The sequence below is a fragment of the Sciurus carolinensis genome, chromosome 17 (genome assembly GCF_902686445.1).
Source record: "Sciurus carolinensis chromosome 17, mSciCar1.2, whole genome shotgun sequence".
Classification (NCBI taxonomy): domain Eukaryota; kingdom Metazoa; phylum Chordata; class Mammalia; order Rodentia; family Sciuridae; genus Sciurus; species Sciurus carolinensis.
In genome coordinates this window covers 2,886,526-2,902,295 of record NC_062229.1, presented here as the reverse complement: position 1 = coordinate 2,902,295, position 15,770 = coordinate 2,886,526, and the positions used below count along the sequence as shown (strand labels likewise).

General features: G+C 63.7%; 1 protein-coding gene across 2 annotated transcripts in view; it reads right to left on the bottom strand.

Annotated features, from left to right (window-relative positions):
* The window catches only part of Kdm4b (lysine demethylase 4B), a 117,287-nt gene that overhangs the window by 50,239 nt on the left and 51,278 nt on the right, over nt 1–15,770 (bottom strand). For both annotated transcript variants that reach the window (XM_047530668.1, XM_047530669.1), the window contains exon 6: nt 1,653–1,702. In XM_047530668.1, coding sequence (XP_047386624.1) covers nt 1,653–1,702 — 50 coding nt within the window. The remainder of the gene's footprint in view (nt 1–1,652; nt 1,703–15,770) is intronic.

The window sequence follows — 15,770 nt, the reverse complement described above, 5'->3', positions numbered from 1 at the left end:
GGGAAGGACTGGGATGTGGCCGATGGTCTAGATGTCCAAACGGGGTGGGCAGGAGAGGAGCTTGGGCAGGCTGCGCCTTGGGGATCTGGTCGCCAGAGTGCTGGGTTCACTGCTCTGTGATGTTTCACAAGGAGTTCACGAGGAGGCCCCAGGTATCCACGCCTCAGTCCCCAGAACCAATGTCCTTTTGTGAGGCAGAAGGGGCTCTGAGGTGGGGTCACCCTGTGACCTGGGATCCAGGGTAACCACAGGGTTCTCATGAGAGAAGGAAGGAGGGCCAGAGTCAGAGAACCTGGGAGACACTGTGCTACTGGCTCTGGAGCTGGAGAAGGACTGTCCCTGGGGCCTCAGGAGCTGGAGGAAGGGGACGCAGACTCTCCCTGGGCCTCAGGAGGCACAGCCTGCCGTACCTGGCCTAAGACTCCTGACCTCCAGAACCGCAGGTAAGTGTGTGCTACTTAAGGCCAGCAAGCAGCAGCGGCCCATTAGGGAGACTAATGGGGAGACACTCTCATACTTTTAAATTAGACTTTTTTAAAAACGCAATGGGATTCACAGTGGGCTGACCCTCTGCTGTGGCTGCGTCACTGCAGAAACCCAGCAGGAGGCGGCAGGCTGCCGGGACCAGGTGTGGCCACCCACAGGTCCCAGGTCCCAGGCCCACCAGGCCCACCTTCCCCAGCAGGCCTCCCTCCAACCCGAGTTGTGTCTATCAGTTGGTGGACACCTGTGTGCCTCCTCTAGGACAGGACGTCCACCTGCCCGCTGCCCAGGAAGGGCCCTCCTGGTCTCTAGGCAGCTCCTAGGCAGAGGGTCCTTGTTGCCCCTCACCCTCTCATGTGTCCCAGGCTACCCCCTGGCCCCAAGGCCACCTGCAGGGCCAGCAGGGGGTTGGCCGCTCTGCTGCTCGACAGGACAGGACCAGACAAAGGCCGCTGCAGCAGCTGGGCTTGCTGCTCTGAGGCTGGAACTCCCGTCCCAATGGGGCAGCAGGAAGAGGAGGTCTCATGAAAGGGACTGAGCCCCTGCCCACAGAGGACACGCAGCAGGGCTCGCCTGCGAGGAGCAGCCCTCACCAGACACCATGGTTGCTAGGGGCCTGATCTCCAAACCCCAGCCTCCGAGACAGGCTGCAACACGCCCAGCAGGCAGGATGCTGGCTCCAGCAACCCGTCAGACAGGGCCAGGCTGGCCAGGCTCTGAGAGCCATCTGAGGGCAGGCTCCTGCTGGCGAGCTGCTGGGCCAGGCATGGCCGGCTCTTCCTCAGCTGCCCACAACCAAAGCCCCTCAGGCAAGTGCTCTGGTGCGAATGCAGGCCAGAGGTGTGGGCAGCAAGGACATCTGCAGGGCACAGCCCAGCACCAGGATGACAGCACGGGCCAGGAGCTGCTGGCTCAACCAGACCTGCAGCCAGAGATGGGCTTGCGTGGGCAGGTCTGGGAGGACGTGGGAGCTGTCTTCCCGCCTGCAGGAGCCGGCCGGGCCCCAGGCTCTGGCTAAGAACCAGAAAACAGGACAAGAGACTAAACACCGGGCCAGGGATGTGGTTCTGGTCCCCAGAGAGAAAGGAAATGAAGACCAGGCCACCAGGGTCTTGAGGCACGTCACTGCCGCCCCCAGCCCCGCACACTCCCGTGGCGCAGACACCTACCAATGGCCAGCCGCTCCAGGCGCTTGCCGTGCTCCGGGGGAATGGCATACCTGCGAGAGAAGGGAGGCAGGTCAGAGGCAGAGCGGCAGACGTGGGCAGTGGGCAGTAGGCAGGGGAGGCGGCAGGACGGACTCCCTGCAACGGGGCAGGGCGGGCGAGGGCAGAACCCAAAGGCTGGCGACAGCAGCAGCAAGTGCCAGGAGCAGGAATGTCCTGGTTAAGTGGCATGACACCCTGCTGAGGACAGAGCAGCCAAGACAAGCCCCATGGGAGCTGCGCCTCCAGCGGGAGGCTCGCCCGCTCCTGCAGCTCCCTGGCCCGCGAACCGGCAGGGAGAAGAGACCTCAGGGACGAGAAGCGCTTGCGGCCACCACTCCACAAGCACTATCTCACACAGTTCCCATCTGAAAGACCACGAGGCTCCACCGTCAACAAGAAAGACGTAGGGGGTTTGCAAACAGATGCAGCGGGTGACAGGCCACCCGAACTGCGAGCACGAGCTGGCGTGGCCGCCAGGGACGTGCCGGCAGCCTCAGCCTGGCAGGGATGGGCATGCAGCCCTTCCCACAGTCTCGCACAGAACCGCGGCCCCGCTGCCCACCACCAGGCCTCTGTGGCTCACGATGGAGGTGTCCTGGCCTGTGGGGTGGAGGCCAGGACGCTGCTCAGCACCCCGCAGGACCTAGGATGCCACCCCAGAGGAGGGCCTGGGCCAAGAGACCCCCCTAGAGTAGCAGCACCAGCATCTGCAGTGGGGCCGGTGGGAGGGCGCGCAGCACATGCCACCTGCTGGCCCTCCAAGCGAGGCTCGGGGTATTTTCCTAATAAGATTAAAAGGGTTGGGGAGGAGAGAAGGCACACGTCAGGTCTTCACTAATCTAAACAGGATACGGAAATTAATTTCTGGGCACACTCCCAGGGCCCCTGCCTGGTGTGACCCAGGCACCTTCAACTCCATTGTTCCAGAATTTTCCATTGTCTGGACAAAGTGGAGGTTATTCCTTCTTAAATGGCCTTTTATCATTTACGTAAAGATGATAAAAGTTAATCCCAATCCAAACACCTTTGTGGGACTGGCGCCCCCACCCCCACCCAGGAAAGGAAACGTCCAAGCCTTCTGGGAAGAGCTGGAAGACGGGAAGGAACTAATTTATGGCTCCAAGGCTGCGATGATTAATGCAATATCCCCAGTCTACAATGCTGCCTTCACTTAATTACCGCCTGTAATTGGGAGTTGTAAAGATAAGATTAATTGAATCTGGTGGATGTTAAAAGTTTAATACGTTGGAACGCGGCTCCTCTGTTATCAGGAAGCACAGACGGCGGGACGCTGGCCAGTGCTGGGAGGAGCAGCCCCTGGAGAGGGCACAGAGCTCCTGGACAGCAGGCACCGCGGCCTCGGAGCTCTGGTCCGCGCGCCAAGGCCCGGGAGCCAGCTGCGCCCCCACACCACAAGGACCCAGCGATGGCCCAGGGCTGTGGAGAGGAGGGACAAAGGATCTGCGGCCCACCCAACCCAAGGGCCCGGGTCCTCGGGGACACAGGCGCCGGGCACTGCCTGGCCGACCACCCAGAGGAGGAGCAGTGCCCTGAGTGCCACCTGCCTCAGGGGCGGGGGTAGCTCCAGGTGGCCACGAGGCTGGGCCCGCCTTCCCACCTTTGCTGCCCGGTGCCTGGGAGCCCAGGGTGCTGAGGGCTCAGGTGGCCAGGGCAGATCCCGGGAGGGAGGAGGGTGAGCATGGTGGGGAAGGGCAGCCAGAGCCGGTCCCACGGGCCCTCCAGGGCTCCCGTGCAGAGCCTCGCAGGCCGCCCCCCCCAAACACAGCATGCCGCTGTCACCACAGCCCACGCCTGGCACCACGCTGGGGCATCCCTGACACTCAGATTTGGCTCTGGAGGAGGAAAACAGGCAAAAGTGGCTATTTGGGTTGAAAATGTCTGTTTGCTAAACCTCGAGGCAGAAGCAGCATCTGTCTGGCTATTAGCAAGCAATTTCTCGGGGCTGTAAAACAAGTTGGTTTTACTGGTCACCGACGCAGGGAGGCAGTTTGTCTCCCTCCCTGGGAGCTCAGTCCCCACCACAAGGTCAAACTTCATGACCAAGATCAATCCGCTTTGCCCGCCTGTGGCCCTGGGTGGCCTCTCTGGACGCAGCAGCCCCAACTGTGCAGCAAAGGACTCCTGCACATTTTCCTGGACAGGTGGCCTCCCAGGTCCCCTCCCACACCTCCTAGGGATGTGTCCACGTCGGCCCTGGACAGAAGCTGGTGCCCGCGCTGGGTTGCTGCAGGCTCATCCCTGATCCGCCCACCAGAGCCTGGTCTCACCTCCCTCCCTCCCCACCTGAGTCCTGCGGGCACGGCAGCCCCCACACAGCCTGTGTCCCCTGGCTCCTCTGCCCCTCCAGGGCTGGCCTCATCTCACTCTCCACAGCCCAGGAGGCCAGACCCTTCTGGACCACATGGGCCCATGTGCTCCTCCCTTCGGGACCTTCCGGGGCACATCCCTGGGACGGGACCCTCAGTGTGATGGAATCGTCCGTGAGCCAGCCTCTGCAAGGCTGAGAGGACTGTCCTGGGCTGCACCTGCAGGAGCCAGGGAAGGGCAGTCACAGCGACTGCAGAGAGTCTTCAGGGGAGGGCTGCCCGTGGTCACTCGCTGGGACTGTCTCCGCAGCCATCCCACCCTGGGGCCTGTCTCTGTGTTTTTAAAAGCCCTCCAGTCTGTGCCTCCCCCACCTTCTCGGTTTTGAGCCGAGCCCTTCTGGAGCTCTAAGTGATACACAATCAGCTCTGTGTCCCCGGCCGCGCTGCAAGCGGTCTCCCTGGCAACCGTTCTAGGTGACCCTGCACTGGCCCGTGGGCTGCAGCCAGCTCCACAGCCCTGAGCTGAACGTCGCGGCGTGGCCACGGAGCCCAGGGAGACACACCCAGGGATGGCAGGGCAGACACCCCTTTTGGAAACCTTCTTAGACGAGGTGTCAGGCATGAGGCATGTAGGGAAAGGCAGGCCCAGATGTGGCTGCCCTTTAGCTAGGGACCCACAAAACAGTAGGTTAGAGTTCCAGAGGCCACAGGGAAGCACAGTGGTAGTGGCAAAAGGATCAGCTCTGGACGGAAGGTTCTGGAAGGTAACTACATCCCAAGTCTGGGAGACAGGAGATGGATGGCCTGGGGAAGGTGGTGGTCACAGGCTCATGCTTTCCCGACCTCTCCTCCCTTCCTCAAGGAACACTGAGTAGCCAGTGCCACCCCTCCAATGACTGCCACCCCAGGAAGGCAGAGCAGGAACATAGCACAGGACCCACACCTGGAGAGCAGGAGCCACGACCCCCACGTCCCAGGGAGGATGACGGGCTGGAGCGACAGGACAGGGCAGGGACCACAGCACGCTCTCTGGCTGTGCTGGGAACAGGCCAAGTCCAGGTTGGCAGCAAAGCCACCCTGGACACCTCGCACATGGCCCTGGTGGTACACAGGCTTCCACCCACGTGGCCCCTGGCCGATCAAGGACCCCAGGGCTCAGGGCATTGGGAGGCCAGGGTTCCGTCGTGGCTCCTTGGCCACACAGACAGACAGACAGACAGACGAGGGAATGTCTGGCAGCTGGGCAGCGCAGTGGAGAGGCTCCCTGTGGCTCCAAGGCCGAGTGGCCGCCTCTGGCCTGGGATGGGCCGAATGGCCTCGTGCTGGCCAGCTAGGAAGAGCTTCCCGTGCACGGAGAAGCCTATTAATAGTGTAATTTTCTTGGTGTTTTGTTTATTCCCCTGGAATGGCTTGATGGATGTGAATAATTATCAGACTATAAAAGCCAGCAAATGTGCTATTTTCTATCGCTCTAAATCATCAAACAAATAAAGTGTGAAACAGCATTTTTGAATATAATTTTCCCCTCTAATGGCTTAGAATTATTATCAAGAACAATGAAAATAAATAAGCAAATGCCTTGTGAGTTAAAAATTAAATGAGTGTGTCAGGAAGAGGAGCACAGGCTGTCTTGGGGAGAGGGCTCTGCTCTCGGGCGCACCTCCCCATCACGCCCCCTGCTGCAGGGCCTTGGCGGAGCTCTGCTGAGGTGGTGCTGGGCTTGCCTCCTGGTGGGGGACCCGAGGCCCTCGGGAGGGGTAGGCTGGAGTTCTGGGCATGGACGTGACGTGGCAAGATGACATCGCTGAACTCAGACACTGCGGCACCCCCAAGGGTCTGTCGTGGATGTGGCAGTGACGTCTGACCTTGGAAACCAATGCAGGCTGGGTTCTGACTGAAGCCAGGTCAGCCTGTGTGGCCTCTGCCCTCCTCTCCCCGGCCAGAGGGGCTGCTACCTTGAGGTCAGCAGGAGACCACAGCCCTGGGGCAAGGCCTGTGAACTGGGGCCTTGGCCCCTTGCCACCCCACAGTCCCTGCAGCTGGGCTAGCCTGCAGTCCAGGGACAGGAGCCCAGCACATTAGCATGGCTGTTCCTAAGACCTGTGTGACCTTCTTCCAGTGACAACAGCCTGGCAGCTCCCAGCATCAGGAGGCCCCTGGCAACCAGGTGCCAGTGCTAACAGGCATGGCCTCGTGCCTCCTCTGCCAAGGACAAGGGTCAGAACGGGTCCAGGCAGAAGCCCCGTGGGATGCCAGTTGAGCCGCACGTGCTGGAGAGCCGGGCGGGGAACTTCACAGTGTCCACACCACACTGGTAGATGGCCCTTGTCTCCCCACGACCATCACAGACGAGGGGCCAGCAGGCGGACACGCACCTGACAGGCATGACGAGGTCCTACCGTGGCCTGGGCCTCAGTGGGGCAGTTCCAGCAGGACCACCGTCCGGTCCCACCCTTGAAGACCCAGGCAATCCCTGCAAGCCCAGCTGCTGGGACCCCACCTCCCGCCAGGCCAGGCCCAGCTCTGCTTAGGCCCTCCACCCCCAGAGTGGAAGCTAGGGCAGCACAGTCCCACGTACCAGGGACAGCGCCTCGGCCAGGTGCCCTGAGATGGGCAACTCCAGCAAGGCAGGGACACTGGCCTCAGGAGAGCTATTCACACAACCGGCCAGCACTGTGGATGCCATGGGCAGACCACGGTCCTGTCCTAGCAGCTGCCTCAGCGCTGTGGCCACATGTGGCATGCAGGTGTCCTCTGGGCTTCCTCAGGTTTACCCAGGCCCCCCCCAGAGGAGCCAGAAGCCCCGGGGACTGTCGGTCACCCGGCACCCCGGGGAAAGGTGCCAGCCCCGGCCGCCTCTGCGCTCCCTTCTCCACACTGAGGCCAGCATGGCCGAGGTGGCCCTACCCACCTGCACACTGTGGTGGATGAACAGAGGAATGAGTGAGCAGGAAACGATCACCAACAGACAAGGGCATGGCACGCGGCAGGCCAGTCTCCCACGGAGGTGAGTCCTAAATAAAGTACCCCCACAGGGCTGGGGTGCAGCTCAGTGGTGAGCAATTACCCAGCAAGTGCCAGCCCCTGGGCCCTAGCCCTAGCACAGCAAATAGACAAATAAAACACCCCAGGGTGGCACCAACAGCCCAAACAAATGAAAACCTATATAGAATTCTAAGCCACTCAATATAAAATCCTCAGCCAGCCATGATTGGGAGGGAAGGCCAGAGGGACATCGGGAAGGCCGCAGCCCGTCACCAGCTCCACACCACGGACGGAGCCAGGCACACCAGGAGGAAGAGAGCCTGGGTCAGAGACTCCAAGGGAGTGAACCTCAGTCTGCCCTGCCGAGCAAGCCTGAGCACCAACGGGGAGCCCGGCACCAACGCAGGCCCAATGAGGGGGCAGAGTTCGAAGCCCACGGAAGGGCTCGTCCAGCTGCGGAGCACTCACAGTCCACAGGCTGCTCGGGCCAGTTCCTGGCAGGGGTCTGAAGCAGGAGCCCCTCCCCAGGGACAGGCGGGCGGTGGACAGGAGTGTGCCCCCAGCTGCGCACACCCAGCTCTGCTCCGGGAAGCCGTGGCACTGTGGGGGCCAGCTGCTGCATGGAGGAAGCACATCCAAGCACCCCTGGCCCGCGGTCAAGTCCAGGGGTGGCCAGAGGAGGAACCGGAGCCTCCCTATAGCAGGGATGAGGGCAGGACAGTCACCGAGGCAGCACCAGGCGACTGTGGCAGGAGCAGAGCAGCCTGTCACCTTGGCTGGTCGGAGAAAGAGTGATGCCCACCGTCTCTCCAGGAGGATGGGGACCCCGCGGGCGGCCGCAGGTGGGTGTAGGTGGGAGAGACCTCAGAAATCACCCGGGCGGGCAGCAGCTCCAGGGCCAGGACAGATGGGCAGCCCTGGCAGCACCAGGCACCCGGAGCCCGAGCCCAGCTGGGAGGCCAAGGGAGAGCAGCCAGGCCCCCAGCCCCCAGGAGGAGGCCGCAGGAGGGAGGCAGGGTGAGGGGGCGGAGGGCTCCCTGCGCCCCGCGGGGCCAGCTCCTGTGTGCACCACCCGCCTGACAGCAGATCCCCTCGGGGCCGGCACAGGAGGACACCTGCCTGCTGAGAGCCAGTCCTAGACAGTCGTCTCTAGCGAGAGACCCCACCAGACTGACACCTCCAGGGAACGGCCCTCCTCTGCCACGGTGGCTCATCTCCAACGATCGCTCCCCGAGACAAGAGGCGGCGGGAGTGGGTGTCTCACAGGGCAGTACCGATGACCTCAAAGAAGGACACTCTCATCAGACACTGCGCTGGCCTGTGGTGCACAGGGCATCAGCTGGACCATGGGCTGGGGTGTCCAGACACTGGCTGCTCTGCAGGCCACAGGCGCTGGCTGCACACTGCCCTGCCCCCTTATTGGGGAGGAGAACACGGGCCGGGTGGGGGCTCCACTAAATACTGAACAGGAGGAATCTGGTGCCCCCACTTTAGACCACAAGGTATTCTTACTACAGGACAAGAGTGGCCGTGTTCCCCCTGCCACCCCCCAGGACAGCGAGCGCACCCTCATGGGAAGGTCTGAAAGGCAGGCACCCAGTGACAAGTATCTGCAGTCAGGGCTGGAAAAAGGCCTCCTGCTGCCAGCACGGAGGGGACCATGTGCTGGGACACAGCGTCACCAAAAACCCCGCTTGGTGTACACAGCAGCCTCGAGGCCCTTGTGGGAGTGGCCTGGACCCAGCCCGCAAAGCCAGCAGGAGGGGCCTGTGAGCACCACGCCCCCAGGAGCCTCAAACACACCAGTGGCCCGAGGAGGGCGTCAGGGCGGGTCCACCAAGAACAACATCACACCTGCCCAAGGCAAAGCCAGAATCCGGGCGGGGAGCCCTGAGGCCCTGCTGGGCCAACCCCAGGAGGCAGCAGGGCAGAGAGGAAGGGTGCAGAAGCCGCTCTGGAGGGCTGCGCACCGGGCCTCTGAGGGCCGAGGGGAGTCCAGACTCGCCCAGGCAGGTCCCCTGAAGCGACTCCTGCCACCTCTGCACACGTGGACGCTCAGCTTCTCCACACAGCGACACGAAGGCAGCCAAGGGCCCTGTAGCGGAGTTCTATCGACCGTGTGACCCACTGCCCCACGGTGGCCCTGGGGTCTTAACTTGCCTTCTTACAGTGCCAGCCTGGAGGCACGCGGGTCACGCACTCCTGTCTGACCCCTGGCTAGTCGCGGCCTCCGGCCCGCCAGGCAGAGGCAGCAGCCAACCTCGCAGGAAAGCTGGGGAACAGGGCCATTAGCACGACCGTCACCTGGCCTGGCCTGCGCTGCCCCGCCACATCAGGCCACCAGGGCTCTGAGCCCGCTGCTGGGCGACGGAGGGGAGAGTGTGCTCTCAGCGCCGGACCTGTAAGCAAAGGTGATGGCTCCACCCCAGGCTGCAGCGAGCTCCTCCTCAGGCCTGCTCCAGAAGTCCCAGCAGGAGGGCCGTCTGCCATGGGAACCAGACCCTGTCCCTGCACACAGAGATCGGCGGTGCACAGCAGCCCACCGTGAGCCGGCTCCGGCTGCACGCTGCCTGGTGTGGTCAGCCGAAGGTGCCGCGACACTGCAGACAGCACTGGTGGCTTCCAAGGAGGAGGGCAGGCGGGACTGGCTGCCCACCCACAGCTCCCACCTGGGCACAGGACACGGGCTTGTTGGACACCAGCCAACCAGGCACCATGAGCCAGCGCGACGCATTAGTGTCCCACAGACACACCCGCTGTGAACAAGACACCCGATGCAGGCCATCTGCTCCCAGAGCCCACGCCAGGGCCTGGGCATCAGACCGCAACGCCTGTAGCTGCGAAGGACAAACAACATAAGGACCGCGCCCAGCTCCGGGCTCCCTATTCCAGGTCACCCCATCCCCACTTGCCAGCAGAGCCTGGGCTCCCCATCTCCACCTTGGGAGCCCCTGGGTCTGGCTGCCAGTCCATGCCAAGGACCCCTCCAGACGACATCTGTGCCAGGCATGTCTTACACTGTGCTGAGTGGGCACTCCGCCGGGGTTGAACTGACCCTCTCCTCCTCAGAGGCCACCGTGCTCAACCCTCTCTGCTCCTGGACATGCACCCCAACCATGGCCCAGCCTCCCTCCTTACAGGGGCTGCCTGCTGACTGGCTGCTGGCCAGAGGGGTGTGGGCAGAAGACATGGCACCTCCAACTCGGAGCACTCTGCTTCCCCACCTGCCCACCCATGCCGAGGGTGACCTCAGACGCCACCCACCAAAGGAGGCAGAGCTCCTGAGGCCCCATCTGCATATGGCACCATCTCCTCTGTCCCTAGAGAAGCCAGCAGCAACAGCTGAGCAGGACGTGGCTTGAGGGACTGTCAGGGTCCTCCTCTCCTGCTCTTCACGTCCCAGCCGCCATCATCGCTGGGGCCACGCCCAGCAGGAGAGTGGGCGGCCTGGTTCCCACACCCCAATCTCACTCCCTGGCCTGAGCAGATGCTTGCCGGCCTGCACCGCATCGCCAAGTGCAGACAAGGGCACGGCTACAGCCCGAGGGTCGCTGTGTGGTTAACGTGAGGCTCTGCACACGGACGGCGGCTGAAGAGGACAGGCCTCCTGTCAACGCACCTCACTGGGGACAAAACATCAACAGACAAGGCAGGACTGCGTGATGGCAGAGTCAGAGCAGAGCAGAGAGGAAGCAAGCTGGTGCCATGGGGCGACTGTGGGCAGAAAGGCAGGGAAGTCCGTCCTGGGAATGCAGCGCACACGCAGGCGGGGCCACACCTGCCATCCAGCAGCTCAGGAGGCCGAGGCGGGAGGGCTGTGGTTCCAGGCCAGCCTGGGCAGCTGAGCAGGACCCACTTAGGGAGGCCTCGGCCTCCTGAGCGCCTGGGATTACAAGGCGTGAGCCACCACCTCTGCGGTCCTCAGGTGTTTTCGATGCTTTTCTGTCCCATGTCACCTTCCACAATAAGAAACGCTGGGGAAGGGGCAGCGGGAATCTAGGCGACCCAGCCTCGGGCCCAGGGCCCATGCTGCTCCACCACTCAGCCATTCCTCTTGGCAGCTGGGGGAGTGGCAGATGTCGCTAAAGACCCTAGTGGGCAGACCTGGAAAAGGGCGATTCCCCAGGGTGGGCCTGACTGAGCCCCGTGCTGGGCGGGAGAGGGGGCCAAGCTGCAAGACTAGACAGCAGCCTGGCAATGGGGACAGTGGCCCCCACAGCAGCAGCAAGGAAGCAGGGGCCTCGGTCCACCCAGCCCAGGAACTGGACCCTACCAACAACCCTGAGGAACCGAAAGGGGCACCTTCCCATGTCCCCGCCCTGCGACCCTGGGGTCAGGCCCTGGACTGAGGACCGGCCACCTGTGCTTCAACTGTGGATCCACAAAAGCACGAGCTGTTGCCTCACAGTCATGCGTGGCAGGAGACTAACGCCACCCTGAGGTGTCATAGAGGAGGAGGAGGAGATGGGAAGTCCTTGACCGCGCGCTGCCACCCACATCCACGTCCGTCCACACGGAGAACGGGGCACCGGGCTGCCCGCCACATTCTCCTATTTTTCTGATAATTAAAATATTTCATTTGTGAAGAGGGTCGGGTTCATTCATAAGCACAGCACGGAAAAGGCCAGGCAGGGCCAGCTGCATGCGGGGCAGCACAGGCTGGCCGGTGTGGTGAGGGCCACAGCGCTCCAGCCACGTCTGCTCCCCGGCCAAGGAGGGACAACAGGGAGGCCTGCCAGGGGCTCCGCAAGAGCCTGCATGCCACCTCCACGAGAACAGTCTCCGGCGGCCACGTCACCAGGGGCCCTGGGCCCAAAGAGAGAGGTTAGGGACCCGGAAGAATCTGAGCAGAACAGGGCCTTCAGTCAATGCCGCGGCCACAAGCCACCCGTGGCTGGTCCTGGGGGCCATCAGAAGGGCCTGCTGCAGGGAGTGTGCCAGGGGTCTGGGAAACGCCCACCATGACAAAGGCGAGGGCCCGCTGCCCAGAGCGGGGCGGGTCACAGAGCCAGGGGCAGGGCTCGGCCGCTCCACCGCCTGCTCACCAACAAGCCATCTGCACAAAGCTGCTGGCCGTCCAGACCCGCAGCAGGTGGTGGGACAGTCCCCTGGGACAGCAGCACATCCCCAGCCCAGAGCCGCTGGCTTGGGGACAGCATGTGGGGATTTTGCTTTCTGGGTGAGAGGACCTTACGGCTGCCCCGCGATCCGAGCCGCCTGTGGGTGGCCTGGGGCGGCTCTGTGTGCTCTGCTCCTGGGGCTCAGCGCTGAGGGCGCCTGCTGGGCCTAACCTCTCCCAAGCGCCCTGCCCCTCGGACTCCAGTCACTGGTGACAGGTCCATTCTCGCTGCAGGGCAACAGGACGCCAAGTTGAGACTCGTCTCTCCAGCACCGGGGCTGCTGCCTTGATTCCAGAACTGCTACCCAATCTGCACAAGCAGAAGGCTGGGCCGGTGGCCTCGGGGTGACAGAGGGGTTGTGACAAGAGCGAAGCCAAGGCCTTAGTAAGCAGGGCCGGGGCACCTGGGCCAGGGATAACACAGCTGTCCCTCCATAAGCTCCTGCGTGCCCAGGCCCTCCTGGTCGCAGCACCAAGCCCGGGCCGAGGCACGGCGTGCCAAGCTCTGTAGCGCACGGCGAGGCCCAACTGGAGAACGGCGCTCCCCGCGGGCCCTGGGCAGCAGGTGGGCCAGTCGGTCTCAGCCAGCTCATGGAACCCCCGCCCTCCTAGCTCTGGACACAGTCCTGCGAGTGCACATGCAGACCCACACAGGCACGCGCGCTCCAGCGAGTGCCGCAGGTGGCCAGGCCTGTGGGAGTCCAGGACGAGCCTTGGAGATGCCAGGCCACTGTGCAATGGTCGGGAGGATGTGTGAGGAGCGAGCCGCCTGGACGCCGTGCACCTTCGCCCAGAGAAGAGTCCAGGCAGAGGCCTTCCTGCCACAGCCACGTCCAGCACAGCCGCGGACACCTGTGCCAGGTATGCTGGCACCCAGGGCACAGACGCTGCACCCAGAACCAGCCGGCTGGGCATCAGAGCTCTTGCCAGTCCTTGCCAGCGCCCTCAGAGGAGCCACCTGCCTGTGTGCCAGGCTCCCTGGGAAGGCTGCTCCTGCAGCAGAGAGGGACCTGCGCTTCATAGAAGTTCCCAGAGAGCCCGACACAGGTAAGGCGACCTCCTCAGCAAGGACACAGCAGCCCCAGCAGCCGTGAGCCCCTGGACACAGATCCAGGTGCTTGGGGAGGAAGAACGGGGGCAGGATGGGCAGCCAGCAGGCCGTGTCCAGACCCGGTGTGCTCTGGCCCCGCCACCCGTCACCATTTCCCGGGGAGCAGGGTCCCTGCACCCCCACTTGTGGCTCTCTGCTCTCTGCAGGAGCCGCTCCTGAAAGGCAGCCTTGGATTCTGGGCACCTCGCTCAGCACCTGTGACTGAGAAGAGCGAACGGGCCAGCTTCCCCGCTGGCCGAGGCCCGCACCACCTGCCCACAGCACCCTGGGGCTGCTGCCACCACGGCCACCCAGGTGGGCCGGGTCTGAGGGAGCACGGGGGCAGGGGTGGGAGCGCACGTCTATCTTGCGCTCTCCTCTGGCGCATGGACAGCGTCCTGCATGAGGGAGCTGAGTTACTGGCGGGCTGGGACCCATCTGCACTCCTAACTGCAGGGCACCAACAGTGGCCCCTGCTGCAGAGGCGCGGAGCTCCCCCAAGACCTCTGTCATCTTGGATCCCTGCAGCAGCTGGGGGGCAGGGGTGGCTGGGAAGGGTCCCTCAAGTTGCTGGAGTGGGTGGAACCTAGGGTCAGGGAATGGGGCCCAGGTCCCTGATGCTGGCGGAGACACAGGTGCTGAGCCTCAGGGCCACAGAATCCCACATGGCCAGCACAGAGCAGCCGGGTCCCGGATGCCCTCACGTGAGCCCTGGGGCTCTGCACCGTGTGGCAGAGGGCTGCCCGCCTCCACTCTCCACCTCTGGTCCTCATGGGCCCTGCGTGCTGCCTGAAGCCCGGCTCCAGGAGCCCTGGAAGGGAGGAGAGGAGGAGGGCATCTCTTCCAGAACCTGCCTGACCCACTGGTGCCTACGGATGACACTGGATGCGGCCAGCATGCCAGGCAGGGGACAGCAGGGGGCGCAGGAGTAGCCAGCAGCCTCCCTGCCCTAAGAAGGGCCTTGCTTGGCCTCCCAGGGTGTCAGACCAGCAGCCAGGGGCCCCCTCCGCCCAGTCTGCAGCCAAGCAGTGGCAACCCTGCTGGCCGCCTCCACGGCTGCCCCTCACTGGGGAACACCCAGCCTCAGAGGCCCAGGCGGGCACCCTCAGCCGAGCCCTCCTACCCACCTCAGAGCCACTCCTGTGAGACCCTGTGCAGTGCCAAGGCCGCTCCAGGCTGCCAATCAAAAGGGGAAATTCTCTGCACCAGGGCCACCTGCAGCCTCTCAAAGGTCAAGGGCATCTTTCAGCTCTGCACAGGTGATGGGGTGCCCTGTCCCCCCATGGCCTGGGAGCTGGCAGCAAGGAAAACGGAGACAGCAGGGCTTGGAGGGGGAATCCTTCAAGCGACAGTTGGAGTACACGTGGGGTCACAGGCGGTCACCACTGCTGACAGCGGGGGCACAAGGGCACGAGCCCCCCGTCAGTGGGTCTCAGCCTGTGAGCTGGGAGCACAGAGGTGGCATCAGGGCAGCTGCTGGCTGGTATGGAGGCCCAGGCTCTGTGCCTCCTGAGGGGCCACAGCCCCCACACCACCCAGCACCCCATCCAGCCCCCTCAGGCTGTCGCCACACCTAGTGACTCAGGGGAGACTGGTACCCAAGGCTTTTGCCAGCCCTTGCCTGGTGTGTGGGCACGCAGGTCAGAGGTTGGCGCACCGCCCCCAGGGGCAGGTAGAACTCACTGAGTCCCACAGCCCGAGAGGGACCTTGGCCTCCGGCCGTGGGGAAGGAGCTGGGGCAGCCTGCACAGGACAGCGGCCAGGCAGCACCCTCTCTCGGGTGCAGAGGCAGCCAGAACTGAGACACGGGGCCAACCAGGACCCGCTCTGCTTCAGGCCCGCCTGGGGCTCCCTCTTCTCCAGCGACACGACGGCAGTGGCTGTAGCTTGGATCTGGAGTGTCCCCCAGGGCCCAGGTGGGAAAGGCCTGGTCCCAGCTGGGAGCTGCTGGGGCCCGCAGGAGGTGGGGCCTGGTGGGGCGTGCCCTTCCCGAAGACTGCAGGCGGGACCCTGGTGTCCACCCCGCTTCAGCGTCCCGGCCGCCAGGAGGGCGTGGTCTCCATGTGCCCACCGTGACAAGCTGCCTCTCCCAACAGCAGCAGGTCCCACGTGGACTGAAGCCTCCAAAACCGTGAGCCAAAAAACCTTTCCCCTCTGTAAGCTGACCCCCGGTGTCTGGTCACAGTGACCCAGCGCTGACTGAGCCAGCTGCTGAGCGTGAGTGCGAGTCGCAGCGCGCCCCACGTTTCCTAGCAGCGCACTGCCCGCTGGTCCTGGGCACCAGAGAAGGCAGACCCACGGTGGCCGCGGACCAGGAAAGCGGGGAGGCCAGCAGGGGGAGTGGCCCTCGTCCCCAGCTTACCGCAGCCCACAGCAGCAGTCCTGGTGCTGGCCTGCCAAGCCGGCTCCAAGCTGTTACGGACACCAGGCTGCTCACGTCACTTTGACACAAATCACACCAACCAAGTAGCAACAGACCCAGAAAGGCTTAACGAAACTCTGCAGGCCTGCGCACGCCACCGCTTACCCAGGGACGCCGCAAAGTGCCCCAAACGGTC